Source organism: Oryzias latipes, chromosome 6 (genome assembly GCF_002234675.1).
Source record: "Oryzias latipes chromosome 6, ASM223467v1".
Classification (NCBI taxonomy): Eukaryota; Metazoa; Chordata; class Actinopteri; order Beloniformes; family Adrianichthyidae; genus Oryzias; species Oryzias latipes.
In genome coordinates, this window is record NC_019864.2 from 4,897,647 (window position 1) to 4,925,016 (window position 27,370).

At 44.0% G+C, this 27,370-nt stretch overlaps 1 protein-coding gene across 3 annotated transcripts in view; it reads left to right on the plus strand.

Annotated features, from left to right (window-relative positions):
* Positions 1–27,370, plus strand: part of bcar1 (BCAR1, Cas family scaffolding protein) — a 62,498-nt gene that overhangs the window by 16,773 nt on the left and 18,355 nt on the right. Inside the window, exons 1-2 of one of the 3 annotated variants that reach the window (XM_011472836.3) lie at positions 6,129–6,491; positions 24,186–24,884. In XM_011472836.3, the coding sequence (XP_011471138.1) occupies positions 6,480–6,491; positions 24,186–24,884 (711 nt within the window). In that variant the 5' untranslated portion in view covers positions 6,129–6,479. Of the gene's footprint in view, positions 1–6,128; positions 6,492–15,638; positions 15,767–24,185; positions 24,885–27,370 lie in introns of those variants that run through there. The other 2 variants (XM_011472834.3, XM_011472837.3) reach the window with 2 other exon arrangements.

The window sequence follows — 27,370 nt, forward strand, 5'->3', positions numbered from 1 at the left end:
TGGCCTGGCTTCACCTGAGTTTGTGTTCAGAGCCTGAAGAGGAAACTCCAACTGCTTCTGGATTCAGCAGATCCCTTAAGGGAGGTTCAGACATCTGATCATCCATCCCAATCATTTCTGCTGCACTCATAGAAGGTCAATGGCGTGCACCTGTTTAGCACTTTACTACCTGGGTGGCAGTGGCTCAGGCGCTTGAGCAGGTTGTCCAATGTTCAAAGGGTCAGCGGTTCAATCCCCACTCCCCCCAGCCAACTGTCGTTGTGTCCTTGGGCAAGACACTTCCCCCTCCCTGCCTCCAGTGTGGCTCCACTGGTGTGTGAATGTGTATGAATGTCCCGGTGATGGTCAGAGGGGCCGTAGGCACGAAATGGCAGCCATGTCTCTGTCCGTCTGCCCCAGGGCTGCTGAGGCTACAACTTACCATCAACAAGTATGAATGAGGAGTGAATGAATAATGGACACACTGTAAGCGCTTTGGGTGACTTTACTCATATGAATTATGTTTGTATACATTTTATGTTGGACCAGTGAAAAAAAGAAGAGAGTGGAAAGATAGAGTTAACGGTACAAAAGAAAGGAGAGAAGGTTAAGGAAATAAAAAAATTAGGAGGGGGTGAATCACAAAGCAAACTCAAATCATACTAACATGCCTGTTGGCTCCAAAGATCTTCACACACAAACATGTCAACTTGTAGACAATACAACTACAGCACACACGCACACATACAAACACACATGTCAAGCAGATCATTATGTCAGCCATACTATTTGTGCAAAGGCGAGCTGCTGCTGCTCTGCTGCTGCTCCTCTGCTGCTGCTGCTTCTTTTTTGTCATTCAGTTTGTACATACAGTATATGACGTGATGATGATGTGACAGATTTTGTTTTTTTCTACTTCAGGTCTAGACAATATGACCAGAGCTTCCTCAGCAGCACAGCAAGGGAATTTCAGGATGAAATTCAGCGGCAGGTCGAGCGTAATAATGCTATTGTATGGAGATCTTTGGTTATTGGAAAAAGTAAGGTAGCAGGACAAAGGATTTCTTTCTTCTGTAAAATTGAAAAGTAAATAAGTTGGAGGTTGGTTACCACAGAGATAATTTACTATATTAAAAGAATCACTCTTTACTGCAAAAATAAGCACATGCACAGTCTGGTTTCCTAATTCTATTTGTTGTGTATTGCTTATTTTTATTTTCATGACATGTACTTGTGCACTACGTATTTTGGCCTTTGTTTCTGATGGAAGGGGAGTGGATCCATAGGTGGTCTCCAAAGTACTGTCACTTTGCAAACCGTCAGTTTTCGGCCCATAGTTGGGTTGGGTATTCAGTGTGTCCGTCCCACTTCAGACTTCAGACATTTTTGTAACTCAGAGTCGTGTGGGCGACGCCAGAGATCATCTGACCAGATTATTAGTTTGTGGGTCAGGGATCCCTAGTTGACTGCTTACATCAGTACAGATCTTTACATTACTGACGCATTGTTCCAAATAGTCTTGCCTCTTTGTGGTCTTTCTTCCTTGTCTTAAAAGGAGGAGCAAGAAGAACTCACAAAGATACATTTCAAATGCACACAACCAGTTTGAGTGAAGTTTTAAAACCTGATCAAAACTAATTATTAGTCAATCATTACTTCCCTCATTTTCATTATTAGTTAAATGAAGTTCAATACACAGTATGTTACTTGCATAAACCTTATGTGTTGAGCAGAGGAGTGTCAGTCTGAAGAAACATACTGGTCATGCCTCCTCTCAGCAAGCAGCTTCCACACTTGGACAGTCCTGTTGACTGGGTGCCGTTGAGCAGGGCATGCTGGTAATTTTTTAGATCTACATTTGTTGGGATTTCCTTTCTTACACTGGACTCTGACTAGAAAAGTGGCGATGGAGAACCCAAATGCAGGAGAGCAGAAACATGAACTTATTGAATCAAGATGTGACAAACACGCAAACTTGAAACAGAAGAAATAAGGATCTCACAACAAACCAAAAGTACGCTCGTAAAGACACTGAGGGGGATCACCTCACAAAAAGTGACTGAATTGATTGGCAGCTGAAACCTGGTGTGAATAGGAGAAACCTCAACAAAAACCAGTAACCAGTTGTTTAGATTTCAGCCCAGTTCAGATCAATTTACTGGGGCTTTATTTAGATTTGCTTTCTGCCAAAGTCACTGGAGTTTTGGAAGAAGAATAAAAAAAACGACTCAGTGAGACGGAGAAAGATGGTTCTGCTGGTTCTTCATGTGGCCTTTAGTGGACATTTCCATATTCAGACTCATTGACTTACCCATCAGCGCTGAAAGGCTTCTTGTTGCTGAGGCTTGTGGGTGGCACCCTTTTGCCATGTGCAGGTCAGTCTGAGTGATGCTGTTGTCAGAGACCGGGGCGCCTGGGGTCATGGGAGTGGGTGTGAGGTATGTGCTTCTGGATGGTTGGTGCATGAGCTGTAGGGATGACACATAATGAAAGAATTGTTATGATGTTTGTGGCGGGACGGGGGCACTGTGGTAAACCAAATCAGAATTCATCTGCAAGTGAACATAAAGCCTCGTTCTCATGTGGTCCGAAGATCTCTTGATTGGTTCAGGTAAGCTTCAATAAAGCAAACTCCTCAGGAAAGTGACCTCTGGTTTTTCTGCTGGGATTGTTCCCTAAAGGCTTAAATACTCCCAGAAATCCACACTGATCCTGATGCAGCAAGTTTGGTCTGTTTTGATTGGAAGTTTGCTGATTCTCTCTGCCCAATGCTCACATGATCCGTGATGTTCCCGCCCTGACCACAGAGACACGATTTCCCCTCCCATACTGTAGGTGGCAGTGTGCACTCTGCATCGATCCAACATTTCCCATTTTCAAAGCATTCCCAGTGGTGTTTTAATTAGGATTATGCTGTTGTAGGTATTAAAAAAACAGTTGTTTTCCAGGACATAGTTTCTGCAGAGCAGCAGGAATTCACCTCTGAGTTGTGGGCGGGGCTGTTGGCTAGCTTACAGCCCCGCACACCCCCAACCTAACTTTAGCGGTGCAGAAAAAAAAATGGTGAGCAATATTGGAGCTATCCAGCCCGACGGTTTGAGCTAGAGGCCAGCTCAGACCAGGAAAACTCAGATTAATATGAATCTAATTGTCTGCAACTGGATGGAGCATTGGGCTTGTGGTCCCCCCACTAGCAGCTGCGTCACAGCTACAGGCCTTTTCATCTGCTCCTGACTTACGGTTTGGACAAAGAAATTCTCAGAAATGCAGTTTTAGGCTTAATTTTCTTATTATTTTTTCCATCAGAAAAATGCCACAACTGAATTCCCATCCAAACAGCAGCTCTAGGAGAATATGCTGACATCCTAAAAGAACTTCAAGCAGAAACTCTCCAAAAACTCCCAAGTTCAATGGATGCAAGAATTGTGAAGCTGCTCCAAGATAAAGGCTCTTATGTTCAAATGGAACTTGACCCATTGAGATGTTTTTGATTGGTATAGCTTTAGATTTCTGTCAATATGACCTCCTAATGCAGCACATTCAACAAAGACCATTTTCACTTCTCTAGAATCTGTCAAATGTTGTGGAACTCTGTTGTAATAATGTGGAACAGTGACTTTGAAGGTTTTTATTGAAAGAAACTGTTGTATTTAGGAGGTTTGTTCAATGACATTTAATATTTACTCTAATGGTTAGTAACTTGAAAATGATGCTGACTGTCATTTGCATTGAGAATTTCAAAAAATACAACTTGCATAATTTGGAACGTGCTATGTGTAAATGTTAAATACACACATGGTAGCACACATTTAGAATACAAATGATGAGTATCAGTTACCATATAAATAGCTTAGAATAGGTTACTTAACCCTTGTGCTATCTTAGATGACCCCACCCTTACATTGACGTGTTCTCCCTACCATGACAAGCACAAAGTATAGAATTCTGTGTACCATGGTGTCTGTTTTCCACACAGAGACACAGAGATGTTATCTGTTTTAGGCTTCTTTATTTTGTAGTTACTGTAACCAATGGTGCACAGCTTACACCAAAAGCTTTGAAAAAGAAAAGAAAGAAAAGAATTCCCTAAACCAGGGCTGTCAAACTCCAGGCCTCGACGGCCGGATTCCTGCTGGTTTTCCGGGAATCCTGTCTTATCTGCTGCTGATTACCTGGATCAGGTGCGTTTAGCCAATAAGGAGCGTCAATGGCAGGTTGGTTGGAAAACATGTAGGAATCCGGCCTGGAATTGGACACCCCTGCCCTAAACACACACCAGCCTCCTCCCCCCACACACCCCACACTAGTTCCTTCATTTTTCCAATAACTAAACCCTAAAATTCTGAACCCCCAACAGCTGATTAAATGACAGAATCCAAGGCCAACAAGTGTCTCTTCCTTGTGCGTTCACTGACATCCGGAACAGAGATCACTTAGCGGACCCCCAACATTCACACGGCCCAACTCAGACAACTACCATACTTTACATCTTTTCTTTGGAGAATTGCACCGCTCCATGAATTGTTTTCAGCATCCTGCAGTAACAGAATGCATGTGGTTGTACACATTCAGAATGCATAGAATGAGTAACAGTTACAATTAAAAAAACCTTTAGAATAGATTTTTTGTTTTTATTTGATTTAAGCTTCTTTGTTGTATGATCTGTCAACAAATCAACTCATAGAGGACATTATCAGATATCCAGGTAAACCCTCAGTATAACTACATTTTCAATGTGTTTTTAGTGTTCGTCTGGAGGAGCTGACGCATCTGGAGGATTTTTTTTTCATTAAACACTCAATCAGGAAAAAACTGCAGCCTCTCATTCAGGACCACAAAGCAAACGTTTCTGAAGTGATTTCAGAGTTCAGGAAATCACCTAATGCAGCCTGAGAGTATATGAAAGGAGAGACCAGCATTTTGTCAGTGTAACTACGCTGCTCCTGGACAGATCTGTGGATTCAGAAGGGATAAAAAAACACCTCTGACTGCATTTCCAGCCCTCGCATCAGCTGTAGCAGACAGTTGCTCCACGTCTGCTCCACTAAACAGTCTGTGCAGGTTAAAGGGCCCATATCTTGCTATTCTCAAGCTTTCCAGAGTGAACTATATCTATATATGTGACAATATATCACCTTTGGCACACCAAAGAACAAAGTTTTTATAAAATAGTTTTTTTTTTAAGACGACTCGATCTCTGAGGCTCCACCTTTTATTCCTTGTGGGTACCACCCATTTCATGACATCATCAGCAGCATGTCTGCAGTTCACCCACGAAACAACAAACGAAATTCAAACTTTTACAAAGACGGATGTCCTTACTGTGCTTATAAAGGAAAGCATTTTAGCCTACGACCACTAGCTCCACTGAGAAATTGGTGTTTGTATTAGCTGGGGGGGGGGCGTGCAAACTCTTCCTGGATGGGGCGGTTCTCACTTTGTGACATCACAATGTGGGACCCCGTTCGTTTTTGTGGATTGAGAGGGGCTGGTGATCAGAGAGCAGGTTTTTTAGAGAAAAACTCATTATATTACACTGAAATCGTTTTAAAAAAATAGATTTAGCAATATATAGACCCCTTAAAGGACAAACAGCAGCTAGCATCAGAACCATAAAGAAAGCTCTCTCTGTGGCAAAGTAATAAAAAGTAACATTTATAACTTCCTAATTTTAATGTAAGGCCTACAATCAAAGTGGTGTCTGTTATTTTGAAATGGAACTCCTCAGCAGGAAGCTCTTTTGAGTTTAGCCTTTGAAAAGGGAAACCATGTAATTGTCTTAAACATTGAAAAATAATCAAGAGGTGATCTTATTGTGTTTTCTCACCTCTTTCCACACCTCTACCTCTTGAACGCTGCATTTTCATTGACTATGAAACTGCAAATTGGATCTGCAATAATACATTTGCCTAATGGGAGCACTTTATAAGAGATAGTTTTGGATCAGTGAGCCGTCTGTTTGTGCAGCTTCTCCACAGAGAAAGAGCTGAGCTCCATTCTGGCAGCCCTGGACAGTGATGGGCCACCGGGGGGAGACAGAGAAGGATGTTTGGACAAAGGGAGGGCTCCAATGGGAAGACGGGATGCACGGAATACCAGGATGCAACAGGAAGTGACGTGTCGGATTACACGCCCCTCCCTCCTTTCCTCAGGCAGGAGGGTTAGAGCGGTCGGGGAGAAAGACGGGGCGAGCGGGGGAGAAGTGGGCCAAGCTGCCGTCTCATTCTTGTTGAAGATCAGGAAGTGGCAGAATGTGTCAGGATCTGCTTGACTGCTGAAAGCAAGACCCAACACGACAGGGGCAGGGGCAAGAGGAGGAAAGGAAGGGGGAGTGAAGGGCACACGGAGGAGGAGGAGGGTGAAGGAGGAGACTTTGAGGAGTTCTGGGGTCTGTGGGGGTCTGGTGTCCTTCCAGGATCTTGTTGGCAAAGTGTCTCAGAGGGACCGAGCAAAGGTCCCGACCCAGATAGACCCCATCCAGCCCTCTGCTGCCAGACAACATGAACTATCTGGTGAGTGCGTTCTTTCCTCAACTCTGCTGTTCTTCTCTGGGAGTTTGAGCTGGACCTGTTGTGGCTCAGCTGTGCCTGAACCAGGGTGGGGGAGAAAGAGACTGTGAGGGGGGAGGAGAGAAAAACTGGAGTTAACATTTTTCTCTACCTTTTGTTGGCTCTCAGCAGGGAGTGAGTGTGTGTGTGTGTGTGTGCGCGTGTGTGTGCGTGCACAGAGGAAATGCTGCTGTCCTGTAAAGGAATGCGCTGTGACAAAAGGTTCAAAGTTGCCTAAAATCCCTCCCATTTTTCCAACAGTGAAGTCACCAAATGCTGTGAAAATGGAAAATGTGTGTTGGAAAAAAAGAGGAAAGGAAAGAGGAATGACTCTGAACCATGACAGACGTGTGCTCTGTTTGGGCTTTTTATTTGAGACGGTTTGGCTCCAGATCATCGGGACAGACACTCGTCCATCCAGACCCATGAAACTCCTGAGAGGCTCTACATCGGTGGTTTTGGGCTCTAGAACGGCTAAGAAAGGAAAGAGAGGAGGGGAGAGGAAATACTTCTCTGTCTTTGGGCTGCTGAGTCATGAAAGTGGGGAGAACTAGACGTTTTAAGGCCAAAGGACAGAGAGGCAAACGCGTTGCAGAAAGGAAAATGCCTCTGCATGAGGGGAGCAGGAGAGAAGGAGGGCAGAGTGGGTCTCTGGAGAAGAGATTGGGTCTGACAGGGAGGGAAGAGGCTGAGCGGAGGAGCAGAGCTTCCCCGCTTTTGTTGCAGCTGCATTTCCCTCTGTCGCCCTGTCTGTCTGCGTAACCACAGCCAGGAATGTGGCAGGCGCAGTAGATTGCTGTGAGTAATTACATGCCAGTAATCGGCGTGTAATTAATATGAACAACATTCCAGTGAGATGCGGCTCAGACAGAGCTGCTGCGCTCGGCTGTTTACACGCCAGCTCTTGTGCTGAGACACAAAGTTAGGCGTCTCGGAGGCAAACAGGCCTCTGCACAGTGAGATCACTGATGCTCCTCTCTGTCATGGCCGCGGTCTTTAGAAGTGGGGTCAGTTAACAGCAAACACAGCTGGCTTTAAATAGATGAAGAGGATTCCCTTCATACCACTGAGGAGTGTCTGTGTGGGTTCAGCATGGATCTGTGAGAGAATTCTGTGGCGTTACTGAATCCCAAAGTTCTTTAGGACATTTTAGATGACGGTTCTGCACACTTTTAGTTACTTCTATCAATCAGTTTCGGTCAGATAAGATATAAAGTCCCAGTTCACAATCAAATCTGTCTCATGGTGCTACACAAAAAGCATCAAGCATCAATCTAAAAATGTTGTTTTCTACTACGTTTGATGGCGTGCAGTTTGTAGAAGAAACAGTCTTGCTTTTGTGTTCCACTTAAACCTCCAACCACTAGTTGGCAGCGCATCACATTGAACCACTTTCAGCAGCTCTGCATCCAAACAACAAGATCTCAGAAGAAGCATCTTGTGGTGATTGTGACAGAGCTCTATGAGGCCTGTGGGAATCCGATGTAGGCAGATTTTTTTTTCTCTGGTCTTTGACTCCAGCAGCCATTTGCTAAATTCAGAAAGAACATTTAAGCAGTGATGGAAATACATGTCATGTTCACCTCATTCCTTCAGGGGTCGCCACAGCAAATCAGCTTTCACTGATTCACACAGATGGCTTGGTGGAGTTTTTCCACCAGATGCTGTTCCTCACACAACCCCTGAGCCCCCATTGTGGCTACATAGTTAGTAGTGTGAAGTGTCTTGCCCCTTGGACCCACACTTGATGAAGGTCATTGCACACCCTGGGAATCGAACCCTGATTTGCCACGTGCCAGCCCTGCGCTTAACCTTTGAGCTATCCATTTTTTAACCATACCCACAGAACCTTATCGGTAAAGGAACACTAAAGCTGGGGGGGGGGGGGGGGTTACACTGTCAAATATATTGTTGACTTGACAAAGTTGAGTGGTGAAAAAGTGTTTGGTAATTGACCAAGAGGAAAGGAATTTGCTTTGGTAAAAACAACTTGTTGAGATACAGATGCAGTACATCATGTGAAAGGTGTCATACACAAAGACCTTTAAATAAGAGTGATATATTGACTCTGTTACAAGCTTAGGATATATTGGTATAAATTGGCAGGGTCTTTGGTTAGAGTTGTTTGACCTTACACCCAAAGCAAAGTTTAGAAAAGATTTAATGCAACATCTGAGGACACGTGACCAAACATGGTGAGGGGGCTGATCTGCAGTCATCAACCAGCATGACAGCTGAGTTCTAAAGTCTTCTAATGAGATTTTCCTGAGTGTTTTAGCTTAGCTTCAATTCAGCTGAACAAATTGAGGTACAGTCACATACAACTACCTGAAAAAGAAGAAGGAAGCGTTGCTGCCGTCAGAGTCCGGAGCTCAGCTGGTCTATGGACTAACCTTACAGCAGACGCTTGCACTGTGTCACATTGACACCTCAGTCTGCTTTAGGCTGCTGTGTTTGATCCTGTTTGCAGGGATATTCCTATCTGAGAACTGACTGAGAGAAAATGACTCACTTTGGGCTCCAACCAAATAAAGTTAATTTGATGGCCATTTTTTCGCGATTTTAACGCCACCATGTTGGAGCCGGAGGACGTCAGTGAGCAGCAATTCATCCAAGTTGATCTGAATCAATGTCTCTATGGCTACCGCTCTATGGCAACCCACTCTATCAGGAGTGAGCTTGATGGAAGTCCACACCCCTACCACTGACAACGGGCTAAGGAGAATCTGTCAATCAAAGGCTGTAAACATTTGATGGGACACCACCTACTTTTATCGAGGCATCTAAAAAGATTGCATGAAAAAAAGGAGGATTTTCAAGAACACGTTGATAAAAGGTATCAGATTCAGAACGGTTCTTTTGAACAATGGAATGACTGAGTAACAGCTGTTTATTTCTCTAGAGACATCTATGGGATTTTAGCTTCTTGGAGCCAGCAGGTACTTCCTGTTTGAACTGCCAGTCACTCAGTCCAGTTCTTTGGTACAGTCAATGGATATTCCAGAAGTTAGTTCAGTGGATTGTGGTCTGCTAAATGATCTGGGGGCACTACTCTCCAAAGCACAGATGCCAGTTATAACCCTTTTTGTCACAATAAGTTGCCCAAAGCAGCTCAGCATTGATGTAATGTACACTTTTAGCTGTACTAGACTAATTTTCACCATGTCCACAAGCCCTTCTTTCTATTTGTAAACCATTGAAAAGGGTGCATACTGCCTCCTGCTGCGATTTGAAGACCTTCTTGGATTTTTTCTATCGTCACTTTTTTTGCTGCACAAAATCAAAGACGTCATGTAGTAAACTTTTAGACCCTTTGTGACATTTCAAGTCATCTTTGAGTGTTACTCTGCCTAAAGTTCTTTCCTGCTGGAACACACAAGTGGTTTCTAAAAGAATGCTGGCATCACAGAATCTGTTTGTGACCCCTCCTTGAGAGGCAGCAGTCCTGCACTTTTTGGTGTTTTCATCCTTCACTTCAACCTCTCATGCTGAGAGTCAAACTGGGGGGTCATTGTATCCCATTTGTTGACTCTTTGGTGGGACTCAACCATGAAATCAATCCTTTAATCCCCCAGTTTTGGGGCAGCCACTCTTCCACTATGCCACTGACCCGACAGGATCAGTTTTTTGAGATTGAGCTGCAATCGTTGCATCAGTTTTGTAACGAGTATGAGTCATGAAGCTCTGCCACCAACAAACTGAATGCAGCTGTGGACAGGGTAAACATGGAGCCTGTCAGGCCCGTTCTTCACGGAGAGTCAACATCAATCAAACCACAGCGTCAAAGTGTTCCGTTCATGAACTGCTGGTAGAAATAATCACAAATCGTTTTCAAGCAGTTGGATCAAACATGAATTGTTTTGAGGCAGGGACCGGTGCCTATGAATGTTCTCAGGTGATTCTGTCAGGTTTGTCCTGTGGAAGCTCTGTTGGACTTTCAGGTCAATTAGACCAGCGGTCCCCAACCCACGGGCCGGTACCGGTCTGTGAGTCATTTGGTACCAGGCCGCACAGACAGAATAAAAAACAAACATGACTTCCGTTTTATTTTGGAATCTGAAAGATGTTTTATTTTGAAAAATTGCCCGATTTTCTGTTCCATCCATCTATGTCAATGGTGTTCTTCTTGGTCACAAGGTTAGCGCTAAATAAAACCCAGGAGCTAGCAAAATGAGTAAAAAACAAACGTCTGTGGAAAGTTTCCCAGGAGCCTTTGACTCCCCAAAAAATAAAGCTACATTTAATAGACAGTGCTTCATTTTTGCTCCATGAGTGTAGGAAGGGAGAGGAGGATGACACCTGTGCCATGTACCATGACATGCACGTCAAAATAAAAGCTCAGAGTTCGTCTTATCACGTCTCTGTTCCTCCTTCATCATAGCGTTGCTACAATAATCATCCGCCACATCATAAAGATCGTTCTGTGAAAACGGGGTCTGACGTCATAGCGGTCCGTGGCGTTAAAAAGGTTGGCGGCCACTGATTTAGACAACACTTAGACCATACAGCACAATTTCTGGAATCAGAAGCCAATGGGATTTCACAGTCATGTTTGTTCTAAACATGACTGTGAGTTTACTAATTTTAATGTTTGAAAACACATCTTAAAATATTTTAATGGCATCTAAACCCCTTTAATGAATATTAGTGCAACTTCAAACTGACAGTCATTCATTTAGCAGAGAACTTTGCTCCTCTTGAGGGTCTCTGTTCACTTTCAAGTGAACCCTGATGCGGTTCACTTCAGTGTGAATTCAGATGGGCTCTTTACAAACCAATGAGAAGAAGAGAACCAAACAGAGGAGGTGCTGTCAACTCTGTTAGACAGAGGAAAAAACAGCCAAAGTGGGAATCTGAAGAAGCAGGTATAATGAAATGTCTGCTGGGTAAACGTGGTGCAGTGAGGATCTGCAGGAACTTCAGATCAAATCTGGATCTCTCTTCCTATGAATCTAAAACAGATGAAGCCTCCTGAGGACAAATATGACAGTAAACAGCATCGGATTGATATTATGAGTTAGTCTTTTAGTCTGTTAGTCTGTTCCTTCTATCAAAAAACAAAGGAGTGTTTCTTGTTGCTTGATTATTTTGTGCTTGTTCCAACACTTCTTTAGTCTCATTGTTTGTGGAAAGAGCATCAGCCCTTTTCCGGTGTGTTCGTCCTCTTTTTTAATGTTGGGCGGTCATAGCGGGCCTCCTCTTTGTGAATGAACGTGCAGGGACCCCGAAGACTCAGCATGTTTCTAATCCTGACTCACACTGTGACTCAACGACGCCCTCTAATAGCAGGAATTCCCCTCCATCTCCTGCAGGACACACACCTCCTTCTTTAGTGTTTCCCCCTCAATGTGTCCACACACACACACACAACTGCACATCCGCAGACGGACTTTGAGGCTTTATGGAGACACAACTCAGATTCAGGAGATCTAGACCTTCCCCAAACAGCATGTCCCACCCTAGAGATGCTGTTTTCAGTTCTGCTGCTGGTTCATCTGTTAGTGGGACAGGAAACAGATTCCACAGCCAAAAACATGCCTTAGGGGTGTGCATGGGGGGTGTCTATGGGACCAACGAAAACATCGCAAGGGTTGCAGGGATAAAAACAATAAAGCCAATGTTGCGTCTTGCTGATTTTTTATATGAAGCTGACCTTCATCTCTGTCTGGGGGGGGGATTGAAAAACTGTCTTCTTCTGCTGCTTATGGTTGTAAAAGTGTCTGCATGTGTTTGTGACAACTGGATGGAGCAGCTTTCACACACACTGTCTGTAATCTCAGCTTTGGAGTTCTTGCAGCCGCATCTGCAGATGCAGGTCGGTGTTACTCTTGACATTGGTTACTGTTGAGAAATGCTGGTCGGCGCCGCGGTCACAGACCCTGGGTGTTGTTGTGACTTTAGAGCGTCTGATGGGGGATGATGTGAAAAATACCTGTAACAGAAGTTTAAAGTGTTGAAACAGTTTCTCGCCGTGTCCATGAAACCATCCAGACCACAAGGAAGCTCCATAAAAGAATACCACATTTGCTTCTATGGAGAGAAAATATAAAATAAGGATAAACTACACATGTCAAAATGGCGTAGACTTATATATCACTTTCTACCTACGAGGCCCAAGGCACTTTACAGTCACAGACCCATTCAGACACACATTCACACACACATTCACACACTGGTGGCTGCTCCGCTGACAAGCACTGACGCCAACCTCCCACCAGAGGCAAGGTGGGGTTCAGTGTCTGGCCCAAGGACACATCGACTCATGGGCGTGCAAAGTGGGAATTGAGCCTGCAATTGTACAATCATGGCTCGACCGCCCTACCCCTGCACCACGACCGCCCGCCGTCTTCCAAATTTTAGCCATAGAATAAGACTCTTTGGGTTATAGTTTGAATGAGAACAGAGATCATTCTGAAGGCAAAAAGTGACAGAACATGCTGCATGTGTGGAGTCTGCTGGAGACATGACTGCAGCCACTTTGCATTCAGAGCTGGTCTGTCTGCGGCACAAAGACAAGTGGACAAAGACGAGGCCTTATCCACTCCGTCATGACCGCTTCTCCTCCCATTTCCTATTTGAGAGAAATGTCTGTTTTCAGCTTCAATGTTGGGAATGGATCCACTTCCGACATTTCAGAAGTTTGGACTGAACTGTCTGAATCTCAGGGGGAGAGCTAGCCCCTGGGCCCTGGTTCGAGTCCTGGATGAGACCGTTATGTGTGGAGCTCTCCTCATTCATGTCTGGGTTTTCTCAGGGCACTCCGGTTTCCTCTACAGTCCAAAAACACATTTCTTAGGTCAACTGCTCAGTGGAGCTGTGACGGTGTGGGATTTTTGATCACCGTAGTGATGAACAATAAAAAAAGAAAATCACCCGCGGCGGGCGGCCGTGTCGCGCACTCAAGAACGCACGCAGCTTGTAATGGAAATGAATACAATGGAAATTAATGATTAAACGCAGTAAATTTGTCGAATTTCCTTGTGAGGCGGAAACTTCTGTTGTAGAATCAATGAGGATATGTGTGTGTTGCTGAAACCGCACAAGTGTGTGTGTGAGAAGAGGGAGTGAAGGAGAACAGTAATAAAAGGTTTCCCCCAGAAGCCCTTGAAGTCTGAACACAGGACTAGCAGAAAAGTAAATCATCAGCAAAGATAAATGTGTTTAATGTGTTTATTATAGTTCCAATAACTCACTATATGCAGAACTTAAAAAAAAAAACTTTCAAAAAGAAAGTGCGGTAGTGCGGTTATCGTCACACCCGTACTGCTCACTCCAAATTGTCCTTAGTTGTGAGTGTGTGTGGTTGTGTGGTCCTGCAATGGACTGGAAACCAGCCAGGGTGAAGCCCACCTTTGCCCAACAGTTGCTGGGATAGGCTCTAGCAACTCCATGACCCTGACAGGGATTAAGCAAGTCTGAATTGTGATTTTGCCCTGTTACTGTTGATTCCCACAATGCTTTGAGGCATGCGCAGCGGCAGCATTTCTACTCCATGTCTGAGTGTAGTGTGAACACATCGTGCTTTGCTCTCATTTTCAAGCATGAACATGCAAGTGGAGCATCCTGCAGATCCTGGACCAAGATTTGCTTGTTTGGTCTAGACCAGAGCTCAGAGGAGCGTTCACACTTGAAGCCAAATGAGGCTAAAATGAACTCTCTTTTTGTTATCCCACATGCTCCTCCTCCTCCTCCTCAGGTAGAGCTCGTGTGTGCCTATGATTGCCTATGGTCTCAGTACAGTGAACTCACAAACAACAACCCATGAGTCACAGTGACGGCTCAGCTGCAGCTTCCTTGGATTACTGAGAGTGGTCCGGGGGGGGGCTTTGTTTTCACAGCTCTGCTGAGGACACAGAGCATCACCGAAGAACTGCGGGTAACTTCTGCTTTGTTCAGGGATGGATTACAGGGTGAAGAAGACATCTTTGTGGATCATGGGTGTGCTTAGAGCTGACAGTATAGCAGCTCCGCACCACACACTCATCCACGCCCGTCAAAGAAGTGTGTGAGCAGGCTTAAGCTCAGGCCTCTGCTGCCTTTGTAAGTGTAGGTTAGGAAAGCTCATAAACACTGCCTGCTCTGTGGAGCATCTCATGAACGCCACATAATCATTTCTCTTTGTTTTGATCCTTCAAACCTTAAAACTTGTCCTGTAAATAGGAACCTTTTCTCGCACAGAAACCACCACTAGGGGCTTTAAAGCAGCTACACGAAGGGCAAACAGAGCAGGAGCAGCAGGCTGAAGGCAGGATAGCTAATCCAGTTTTTATTGGACTGAAAACCAGCTTTGTGTGCTTCTGATGGTTTGATTCTCCCTGCTGTGCAGAAGGGCGAGGTGCTTTGAACCAGTCATCCACTGTATTTTTTCATCCCTCAGGCAGCTATTTGTGAGTTTTTACCAAAGCAGGTTGAGCAACACCAGGCCCCTCCCACAGCAGTCTGCCCTATGCTCCAGGCTACATAATCCCTGCTGTTGTTACTCCTGTTAGTCACGGCCTACAGCAGGAATTTTTCTGCAGGAATCATCCCTTGCCAAAACATAACTAAATAGCTGGCGCTGCAAATAAAACCCTGATTTTGAAGTGTTTGGTGCGGCGTAGCGTTGCAACACACCTGCTTCAGGTCCAACACATGTAGGTTCACCTGGAAAATGTATGGGCTTTCCTAACAATTCCATGAGACATGAATATTTAGCAGCTGATAAACATAAAGAAGAAAAGAACGAACATGAAGACTTCAAGTAAGCTAATCCTTCAGGGAAAACCCAGATGCTTTTTTTCTTTTACAAACATTTTCCCTCACTTTCTTCATAAACTACATGATGCTTTTTCTACTGAAGTCTTTTCGTTCTCAGTTTGTGACAGTCTGAGTTGAAAACGCTGTACAGAGTTTTTCATTTAACATGAAATGGTGTTGGTGCAAAAATGCTGAACTGATTTCTGTTCAGGCGAAGAGAATGACCATTGCAGCTCCAGGTAAATGCCGTGGGTAGAGGTTTCTGTCTGCATATTAAATGTGCGCACGATACTGTTTCTTAAGAACTGACATGTCAAGACAGGCAGGAGCAGTGGGGGAAGAAACGATGAAGCCAGATACAGAGGGCTTTTGCTTCTGAACAACCTAGAAGCCGCAACAAACGTCGGGCATAATTTGGTTCGTCAGTATTCTCTGCGCTGAAACAACTGATCATGTTAGCTGCAGGGGTCTGCTAACATTTCTTTGGCATGCAGTGCGATCAGGTAAGAAGTTCTGCTGGAACTCGAGGGTTTTTCCACCCAACAGAGTTCCAGCGACGTCTTTTCCAGTGCTTCTGCATTCCATCGCCAAGCGGTTCTTTAGTTTGATCAGTGGGCTGCTCTACATCTCTGTGAAAGCAACGTTATGTGAAGGTTATGGTCGTGTTTCCAGTAATCACGCCAACATAAGGGAGACATAATGTGTACGTTTTAAGGTTGAAACAAGAAACCAATCAGGCTTTATCAGGGTCTTCAGAAACTGTAGTCTTCACAAAAATTAGGATTGTCTTAAACATTTAGGAAATGAGAACACTCTGTTAGTTTACACTTTGTGGATGTGTTTTTCAGTCCTGTGGTCTACTGGTCTAAAGCCACTAAAAACATTGTTTTGCACATTTGCTTTCATCTCCAATGAAAAATAAATAGAGTTGGCAAAAAAAATGTACCTCTTAAAGTAAATTTAAACAAGAAGGTAAAAAAAGTGCCTGTTCATTTCTGCTGTGACGTAAATTGGAGCAGATCGGACACTGATTTGTCAAAGGTAGATATGATATTTATACCTTTATTGATTTATTGACACTATTTGTGACATTTGAAGAAGGATGTTGCTTTCTTTCTATAGTTCTGGGATTTTCCCAAACAGAAAATCTGGTCCTGGCCAGCAGAGGTTTGACAGGAAGATACGATGGGATGCGGCCAGTTTGGCGTTCCATTTTCTTCGCTGCTGTCATTCCAAACTCATGTTCACTTTCCATTAAAGCGTTCGTTCCCTGTGAGGGATTCAGTGGTGGACTGGCTCAACATACAGTGGCTACGGAAAGTATTCAGTGGTCACAGTGTTACATTTTTCACTCTTTGCATCATTGTAGCCTTTTGCCAAAATTAGGAAAGTTCATTTCAATTCTCAGTCATGTGCGCTGACTTACGGAGCCCGTGAAGGGACATCCAAGTGAAAGCAAAGAGTACTGGTTTCTCAGGCGCATGAAAAAGTATCTGTTGCTCAGAAGAAAGTAAGTGGTCATTTGTGCACAGGACCACTTTTCAGAGTTAGTTGTCATGTCCCCTCGCTATATTGCGCTTCACTTTTCGTTTCGTTTTCACATTTTTTTCAGTGCAGTTTTTCCTTCTTTGTCTTTATGCAGGGCATTGACTGCATTCTGATTGGCTGTTGTCCATATCAATCAATCTCCTCTGTACCGTCTCTCTATACATGCAGTTTGACTGTGAGGATAAATCTATGATTGTAATCAGATCTTTGTTTTCATTTTATAGTCCTTAACTTATTTTTCTGGGAAGGTTTGAACTTTAAGAGTTTAAACAAGAATGAAAATGTTCATGTCTGAGAACAGTGTAGAAAGTGTGCTGTGAGGACTTTTCCGCCTTTAGACCATTGACTATAATAGAGAACTGGACTGAGGGAGTGTGACATCACCCATAAAAAAATGCCTTGCTTCTGGTTCCAACGAAATTAAGTCAATTCAGTCGCCATTGTCCACGACGGTTGTCATCCAGCGGCGCCCCCTGCATCCTCAGTTGTTGTCCTGCAATGAGGCTCACTCTTGGTTCCGCCCAACCTGCCAGGACTTTATTACAGCAGACGCTGTGTCGCATTCTCTCCGGGGGACGGGTCATTCCCCTCTTCATCCTCTCCCGGTTCAGACTGCGCGCACTCCTCTCCTGGTGCAGTATGGATCCGGGAGGCGGGTAACCCTGTCCTGGTCTCCTCTCTATCCTCCTTTCTCGTCCTGGTCTCTCATTAAAACCGATTGATGCCAGGTGCCCACCTGTTGTCTGTTCTGCAGTGACATCCGTGAGGAGTTCAAGGACCTCAGAATTTCCACGAACGACGTCACAGTTCAGAACAAGGAGCCCAGAATTTACACAATAAAGACACACCCTGTCATCATTACATGAGTTATTGAGTTTTATGTTACCTTGCAGCTTTTCTTGTCTGGCGTCACCTTTGTGTTATCGCCTAAAGCCAGTTCTAAAGTCATGGGGTTTGTTTCAGCTTTGGAGATTCACTTGCTTTGATCAACTAGTGTACTGCACACGAGTTTTTTTGGTCCATGACCTACTTTCTGGTGCTCACCAGAATTTCTCCAGTTCTATCTTTTTTCTTCTATATTACTTTAGGGGCTCCAAACTGAGTGAACTATCTTGATAGAAAAAATCAGAGAGGTAGAAATTCCTGCCTATTAACAAGAAAGAAAAACTGAAAAGTCACATGGTCTAAGTATTGAGTAGAAGCTTCCGTTTTAGCTGCTACAGCCATGAGTCTTCTTGGAAATTATGCAACAAGTTTATCACACCTGGATTTGGGGATCCTCTGCCTTTCTTTCTTGCATATTACATGGTGAATGTTGGTGTTCAGCCATTTTTAGGTCTCTCCATACATGTTCAATTGGGTATAGATCAGGGATCTGGCTGGACCAGTCTAGAACAGTCACAGATTTGTTCTGAAGTCACTCCTTTGTTATCTTAGTGGAGCGCTGTGGGTCATTGTTTTATTGGACGGTGAACCTTCTGTCTGAGGTCCTGATCACTCTGGAAGAGGTTTTCTCTCAAGATACCTCTGTACATGTCCCTGATGCTGAAAAAATAACCTAAAGCATGATACTGCCACCATCATGTTTCACTGTTTACTACCTTGCTTTAAGGCCCAAAGCGCTTTACAGTCTCATTCTCCCATTTATACTCACTGATGATGATCTCTATAGAAATGCTGGTGAATTAAATGCAATGTTCAATCTTCTTTTTCTTTAAAAAGAGGTATTCATAGGACAAAAAAAAACCCCAAAAGACTTTATGCTTTTTCAAAGAGAATTTGATTTCAATGTATGAAATGTATCAACCACCAACTCATCCAACTGGGTTTGTCCAGTTTGACTGTGTCAGAGAAAGCAGTTCATATAAGCTTTTAGGTTTCTTTTCTTTTCTTTCAGAATTTAATGATGAGATCACTGCCATTCAAATCCTCCTTGAATTTCAGAACATTTCAGTCTCCTCCTGGTTGGCCCGCTGCTGCCAAACTCCGGCGCCAACCTTTACCCAGATGTTATGAACTGAGGCTTCTGTCCAGCTATTCTGCCATAAAGCCCTGACCATGTGACTGATATAGATCTGCAAGGATGGATGTTGACTTAGTAAAACCTTCTCTGAACTTCCTCCTGCACCTGCGGATCTCAGCCACAGTGATCTTTGGGTTCTTCTTCTCACCAAGGCTCTTCTCCTACGATTGCTCAGTTAGGCTAGACAGCCCGGTCTTGGAAGAGTTCTTGTCATCCCATCCTTCTTTCATTGAATGATTCTGGAGGTTACTGTGCTCTTAGCACCCTTGAGAACTGCAGAAAAAATATTTTTTGACCTTGGAAAGATATGTGCTTTGCCACAATTCAGTCTCCAAGCTCCTCAGGCAGTTCCCTTTACCTCCTGATTCTCACTGATCTTAGATGCACTGTTAGCTGCTAGGACTTCTATGGACAGGTGTGCCAACTTCATTAAACACAGCTGGACTCCAGGGAAGAAGTAGAATCATCTCAAGGAGGATCATAAAAAGTGGAGATTGTGTGATTTCATCATGTGAGTCCCAGCAAAGGGTCTGAATACTTACGACCATGTCATTTTTCGTTTTTTCTTCCCCTCTTGTTTTCTGTCAAGATGGTTTACTCAGTGTACATTATTGAGAGATCAAATGAACTTTTCTGATTTTTGCAAATGGCTGTAATAATACAAGGACTGGAAGTTTTAACTGGGTCTGAATGCCTTCTATACCCAATGTAAGGGTTCTGTAAACCAATCATCATTGATAGCTCAGATAAAAAAGATTGTGTTAAACTCTTTGTTTTGAAACTTTTTCAACATATTAACATGGCAACACTTTTTTTAACAGGGAAAAAATAAGAGAATGAGAAAAGGGTTTGGGGGGGGGTGAGGTGCTTCTGTCAATTTTTTCTTGATTGTTAGATGTTTTTTACATTCTGAAAATGTTGAAAAGCTGCCAATTTTCAAAACTTTAGTAAGGTTTTCTTTGTTTCACATTGTTCTGAACACATAAAGCGCTCCTGTGGCCAAAGCTAGTGTTTGTCCTCCAGAGGTCAAGCAGAGGGCAACAGACAAAAGCCATTAGGACACTGTCACACATGTGCACTCACACGTGCACACACACACACACATGAGTGACCTGTCCAGGATGGGCCCGCTCCACCAGCTGCTCACATTACTCCCCCTCGCTGAGCATCCCAGGCTCCTTCATCTGTACAACAGGGGAAAATAGAATCCTTTGGGAGCAAATATTGACATGGAAGCTCTTCATCAGAACCAGCCATCATTACAGATAAATCAGATTTCCAAATATGCAGTAAGAAGATGCATTCTCAGGATTTAATGCATCAAACCCTTTCCTAGAGTTGCCTTATTTGATTGATTTGGTTTATTTGTAGTCATTTTTACCAGAAAAAGCAAAGGAAAAAAGAAAATGAAGATAAAAATGCATAAATATATCAAAATAACTGAGGACATTGATTCAAAATTGTTTAAAGAATACATTAAAATAAAGGATGCCATGTTTCTGACATTATAATTCCTCCTAATCATAGACATATTTGCATTTATGCATACATGTTTTTGTACTGTATACTATTATATTTAATAGCTGGAATCCATAATGATGGTTAAATAAATGTTTATGAATTTTTTTATGTGTGAGAGGGAGTAGGAAGAAGCAAACCTGAAAAATCCACCTGACTGTTGTGTTTAGATCAGCACTTCTTAAGGCTAGACTTCAATCTGCAAGGTGGGGGGGTCAGTGTGTGCAGCTGCTGCTGTTTGCCCATGGAGACAGCCATGGACTGCTGTCGCTCATCTTCATGAAGCTGGGGATTGTGGGTGTTTGTCTGGAAGCCGGTTTGCGGCTTCCTGGGCCGCTGATGGACTCTGAGCAGCAGACAGACACATTTAACCCTTGTGCTATCTTAGATGACCCACACCCTTCCATTGACGTGTTCTCTCTACCATGACAAAGATGGATAAAGGTGGAAAGATTTCATGTAATCCATGGACACCAGTGAAGATCACAAATCATTGAAGAAAAAAGGTTCAGAGCACTGTCTAGTGGGTCTAGATCAGTGTTTTTCAACCTTTTCTGAGCCACGGCACACTTTAACCTTAAAAAAAATCCCGCGGCACACCAGGATCCAAATATTTAAAAAAAAAACAAAAAAAAACGGAGAAACTCATAGTCTGTATTGATCTACAGCCCCTCCCTCCACAATCTCACATGCATTTTTTAGATAATTGTTGCAGAAAAAGCTGGAAACTGCAGCTGTTTTTTTCTAAAAGATGCAATAAAAGTTAAGTTAGACGATTTAAAAACAGTTTGATTTGTGTTCGTTGATTTCAAGACGTTTAACAACAGATCTCCTTGAGCGCTGTCACTCTCACAACCCAATGCATCATGGGAGATGTAGTGCATTAAACGGCCGGCGGAGATCGGATTTCGGAGCTTCATTGTTTTGTTCACTTGTTCCACGGTCTGATACCGGATTCTGTGGAAAGCTACACCGCTAAAGACGAGCTTTAGCTGGTATTTTTGTTAGAACTGAGAGACTTTACGAGCTAAATCGGGACAAGGAAGTGAAGACTTTAAGCACTTCTGAGCTTCCTTGTTTTGTTCACTTGTTCCACGGTCTGACATCGGATTCTGTGGGAAGCTACACCGATAAAGACGAGCTTTAGCTGGTATTTTTGTAAGAACTGAGCGACTTTACGAGCTAAATCGGGACAAGGAAGTGAAGACTTTAAGCACTTCTGATTGGTCAGACTGATGACATGTGATTAAGCTCCCCAAGAATGATTGGTGGAGACAGTTAAAGGGGCGGGACTTTTCCAAAATACAGCCGGAGCTGCAGCTGAATCGCGGTACGTCATTCTTATCAAAATGTCTTTAATAAAATAAAATAAACGCAAAGAAAAAGTATTTTACGATCTTTTATATTCCTAACTCCTCAGTGTTTTATCAGGGCCTGTTTGGATGAACACAGAGCTGAAATCCTGGAGATGGGAAATGTTTAATTTTTCAGTTAATGAGGGCAATTTCCCATGGCACACTTGACCATCTCCCACGGCACACTAGTGTGCCGCGGCACACTGGTTAAAAAACACTGGTCTAGATGACCCAACTCCCAATGTTAAAGTGCCTAGGATAGCATAAGGGTTAAAGATGCTGATGGGGTCAATAATCATTGATCATCTCAGAATGTTAAGAAGTGACCAGAACAAAACCATGCTGTGAGCACATGAGAACATGGAAAGGTCAGAGTTATTTCCTGCAGGTTCAGATTCTCAACAGATCTTCTAATGCTCCAATGTTTTGATTTTTTATGTAAACCTTACCTATAACATTAACTGCAATGAAAGCTACAGACACAACTTTAAATGTGAAGGGAAGTCCTCTTTATGCAGGGTACCTTTCCAAACAATTCTAGCAAAGCAGGCCTCCTTTGGTAGAAGCTTAGAACATTTCTAAACTTGGTCTTAAAGGAGGGTCCAGCATGATTCAACAAAAGTGGAATTCAGATGTGGGCACACACACAGAGGGCAAATCCTTCCAGGTGATTCCAGGACCGAAGCGTCATGCCGCGTGAGCTCAGCCAGTGAATCATCCTCACTGCACTTCCTGTTTTTTGAAGTGAAGAGGAGGACTTTGGCACAAGCTCGCTCAGACGCTGTTTGTAGAAAGCTAGCCCTCTGGTTTAGTCTGTCTAATTTGAAAAACATTCCTTCTCAAGAACTCTGCAACCACCTTGTTAGTTTGAGGGTCAGAGTCCCGCTGTGGCTGTTTGTCTTTTCTCCCATTCACCACTAAAGTCCTGAACAGGCATTAGGAGCTTTCAGCCACACATTTGGAGGCCTGCTCCTTGGCCTCCTTTGCGGCGCAGCGTTTTATGCAACGGGTGTCTGTGAGAGGAGCTGGCTGGCGGCCAGTACAGCCTGTACCAGTCGCTGATAAGTGGGGTGGGACTCTGACACAGAGAGGGAGGGCCGAGGTCAGACGTGAACTGCAAATATTAGCTCCCTTTCAAAGAAGCTGGAGGTGTCTCTGTTTGCTCTCCTGTGTGGACATGAATCCACTGTAAAGAAGAGGAAGCCTCAGTATGGTTCAGCGTGTGCTCAGTCTTCCATCATGTGTGGAAATCAAAGTTCTAAGATGTGGAGAAATCCAGCTGAGGCTTCTGATAAAACATGAATAGGTGCTAGTGGAATTATTAACCTGCTCGGCCTGATCAAACACTTGCAGCAGATCCGTGTCCTTGTACTCTGTCCTCTCATTGGCTGCTTGCTTATCCACTCGGGATGAGGCTGATTTGAAAAATGATTCATAATGTGGTGAAGTGACACGCCGCCTATGGCAGCTGTGTGCGTCTGTGACACTCTGTGAAGCCAGTATGTGCTGAGGCCCTTCAGAGTAAGTTTGGAGTCTTCATCAGTCATAGTGGACCAAAGGATGTCAGACAGTCTTTAATTCCAACACTGTGTTTTTATAAAAGTGTTTCACTACTGCTTCTATGCAATGCAATAATTATGTTAGAACACAGCAACAGTTAACGATCAAAGGCCACACAGCCGATAAAGAAATCAAAATAAATCAAAAATGAAGAAAAAGATCAGATCTGTCCTTCCGTGAGGGATGGTGACCATGAAGGAAATAAACGTGAATTTATACAGAATAATAGAACATGAAGTAAACTGCTTCAAACTTTAGCATGTTGTAGAAAAACCAGCAGAGACAAATGGATCTGTCAGGTTACAACTGAAACCGTGGATTTAAATATTGAGGGGAATTAACTGAACTGATGGAGCTGCACACAATTAAGTTTAAACCTGGAGGAAAACAAATGACAAATGAGCTCAAAGCATGACTGAAGACAGGACAACTGGACCAAAAAAGGCACCAGTCTTCTCACAGTGTTTCTCCTTTTCCACTCAAATATATAAAAATCTGATGAGTCTTTGGGGGGGCTTCCTGAGTCTGTTGTTGGAGCAGTTCAGAGCCTACGATGCGTAGTGATCCGTCTTTAAACCCGTGTGGTTTTAAATCGCATTCATTCTTCCTGACACTAAAGACACTAAACCCCATTGGCTGTGTAGAGTCGCCGGTACATGCTGTGTGTGTCCATGAAAAGATGGCTTTGTGTGAATGCATGAGTGTGTGTGTCACTGTGGTGTAAAGCATGTTAGTTGTTGCTATCCATTTTTTGTTGTTAATCATAATGGGTTTCTTTTTACCAACTGCAGTCCTTTGACCAGCCTTTTGAAGTGAACTTTGGTTAGATCATTCAAAGCCATTGTTTGATGGTAAGCTGTGGGCAGGTGACTTGTTGGTTAAGCACTAAAGAAGAGTCTGTTTGTCTTTCTCTCACAGAACGTTTTGGCCAAGGCCTTGTACGACAATGTGGCCGAGTCTCCGGACGAGCTGTCCTTCCGCAAAGGCGACATCATGACAGTGCTGGAGCGAGACACTCAGGGGCTGGATGGTTGGTGGCTCTGCTCTCTCCATGGACGCCAAGGCATCGTCCCTGGAAATCGCCTCAAGATCCTTGTTGGCATGTATGACAATAAGCAGCAGCAGGCCTCTCCTTCCACTCCAGATCCCACCTCTCAGGTACTGCGACCTTTTCCCACTAAGAGCGCCTATCCCAAACCATCTCTTAAACCACCTGCGGCATCTGTGGGGTTTGCAACCAAGTCCATTCCAACGGTCCAGTACACATCCATGCACCCAGCCTACTCCACTCCCAGTCCTGCACAGTCCAGCCCTGACTCTGTTTACATGATGCCTCCCTCTCATGGTCCAAAGCCAAGCTCCCAAGGTGTGTATCAGGTTCCTTCTGGTCCAAGCGGACCCTCTCCCCAGGCCCAACCAGGACCCCCCAGTAAGACAACGCCTGTAGGCCACAGGCAGTTTCAGGCGCCTGGACAGGATATCTACCAGGTTCCCCCATCTGTTGGCCCAGGGCCAGGCCAAGGAACTGCTCCACCTGCAGGTGGACAGGATGTGTACCAAGTACCCCCCTCCTTGGAGAAAAGAAACTGGGACGGCAGCAACAAACCCATTGGCAAGGTAAGAAAAAGTAGAGAAGGAAGGAAATCAGGAAATGAGGTGGAAAGTTTGAGCTGAAGTTTTATTTCCATGAAAGAGCTCAAAGGAAAACAGAGAGGTGGCACTTTAGAGCCAAACGTTTGATAACGCTGTTCCCAACTCGGCTTCTGGGTGTTTTTCAGGCAGGCATGCACACTTCCGGACATTGTTGGTTTGTGTGTTTCTTTCTGCAGAGCAAAAACTGGTAGTTCTTGTTAAACAAAAAAAATGTCTCTTATTAGGTACAGGTCATTACAATGGGCCTGCATTATCTCAACTGGATTGTACAGGCAGTCCATGACTGGGAGTAAAAGTCACATAGAAAGAACTGTGTTGTATGCCCCAGAATACAAAACTGACCTGCGTTTTCCATTCTGCGGGAGAAAACCAGCGTGAGCTGCCGTCTTGGACAGCTGTTTATCCCTTCATGACAGCGTGCACGTCATCACGTAAAACTGAAAACTGTCACAAGACATTGTCTTGTGTGTCAAAAAGACAAAAAAGCTCCACGTGACTGAAATGTTGAAGCAGATCGGACAGACTTTCAGTCAGAAAGCTTCATATTTGCCAGTGCTATAAACATGTCCACAGGCTCCAACAGTCAACATCCCTCTTTGGTTTTAATCCCATCACATAAAGATGCAGAGCTAGCTGCAGGTTTTTCTGAGATTCTGCAGGTCGAGGACCATTGGTCGTTCCACACGGTTTCTGGAAGTTCAGGGGGAAGGGGACAAACACTGGTGTCATTATGTGCGTGGAGGTGAGGTTAAGTCTGCAAGCGTGCGGGGGGGGGGGGGGGGGGGGTAAACCGCAGCCTGCTGGAGAATCCTAGGATTGTTAATAATTCAGTTGCAATGTCAGGGTTGGATGGATGTGTGCATGTCACCATGCCAGCTGGAGATGGGTTGTGTGTCCATGGTTGCTCATGTGTGTTAAAATGTGTGTGTGTTCGTGTGTTTGTGGTGAATAAAATATTTTGTTGTGGGTCTTTGCAGTTTGTTAAGCTTGTGCTATCCTATGACCCCACCCTTACATTAATGTGTTATTCCTACCATGACAAAGGTGGATAAAGGTGGAAAGATTTCATGTAATCCATGGACACCAGTAACGATCACAAATCATTGAAGAAAAAAGGTTCAGAGCACTGTCTAGTGGGTCTAGATGACCCAACTCCCAATGTTAAAGTGCCTAGGATAGCACAAGTTTGGCAAACCAAACCACGAGGAATCATCTTGGTGAGTCTTCCTGTTTTCCAAAAGCTAATAGAAAAAAACAGAATGAAAAGAAGCAGCTTAGCTGCAGGTGTGTGTGTTGTGTCCTGCACCTCTCTAAAGAAAGCTGCAGGCTCATTTCTTTTTGCACAGAAGCTTGCGGTTCAGATCGTATTTTGTTTTTCAGAAAAGATGCACACTCAGCATGCTGAGTACCAGCTACAATCCCTATTTTTGATAGCAAACTGGAACGGACTGGAGAAATGTGTCGTCAGGCACCCAACTGTAAACTAAGCTCCTCTGCAGTATCTGCAGCCACTCTGTCTTCACTAGTCGTCTTTTCATTTAGACGGCTCCATACCTGCAGGGAATGATCTGCCAAAGACTCTCTGCTGCCAGTCTCTGCTTTTCTTCTGTCAGATAATGATCATGTTGGTTTCTGCTAACTCCCACGCTCAAAACATCAATTACAACAGTGCAACTGTTGTGTGTCAGCTTGCGAAAATGCACAAACACGTTTAAAACATTTCAGAAAGGATTTGATCATGTAAACAAGTTGCAGTAATGGACTAATGGTAACCCGAAAACTGCCTCAGATTTACCATTCAGCAGCTCCTGAAGACATTCTGTGTCAGACATTTGATATACTTTTTTAACTTTGTTGAGTTCCTTTCAAAAAAGTTTTAGCCTTGTTCTCTTTTCCTATCAGATTTCAGTCATGATCCAGCATAAAGCAGTACATCATGTGTATGACTCCATCTAAATGTGGACAGATCTTAGCAGAGCTGCAGTTCCTTTCATTCCCACTGTAGATGCAATTACAGGACCAAAAGTGTGGGCAAGGCCAAGATAATAGAGCACTCTGAGTTTTAACCCCACCATACCCTGCGCACTGTGCAAGAAGCCCGTTAGTGCTGTCTACGTGATACGTGCGCACTCCTTTCACGCAGACTGACTGTCAGAAATGAGGACATGACTCAATCAGAGTGTCGATTGTGTGGACGTCCTACCGACACTTAAGTATCGCCTGCTCACCCTGTGCACGCAGCATTCGTGCACGGTCAGTAAGGACGGTCACACCTTACCTAATGACCAGAGTGCGGCCAAAAGAAGCCGTACGACAGCATCACTTGTATGTCATAGGTGTGTGTTCTTTACATTATCCTTCAAAAAACTTCACAATACACTTAGAACATTTTTTACGCTCCATTGAGGTTCCTTGAGGTGGCCGTACAAGCCTCAAAGGAACTTCAAGAC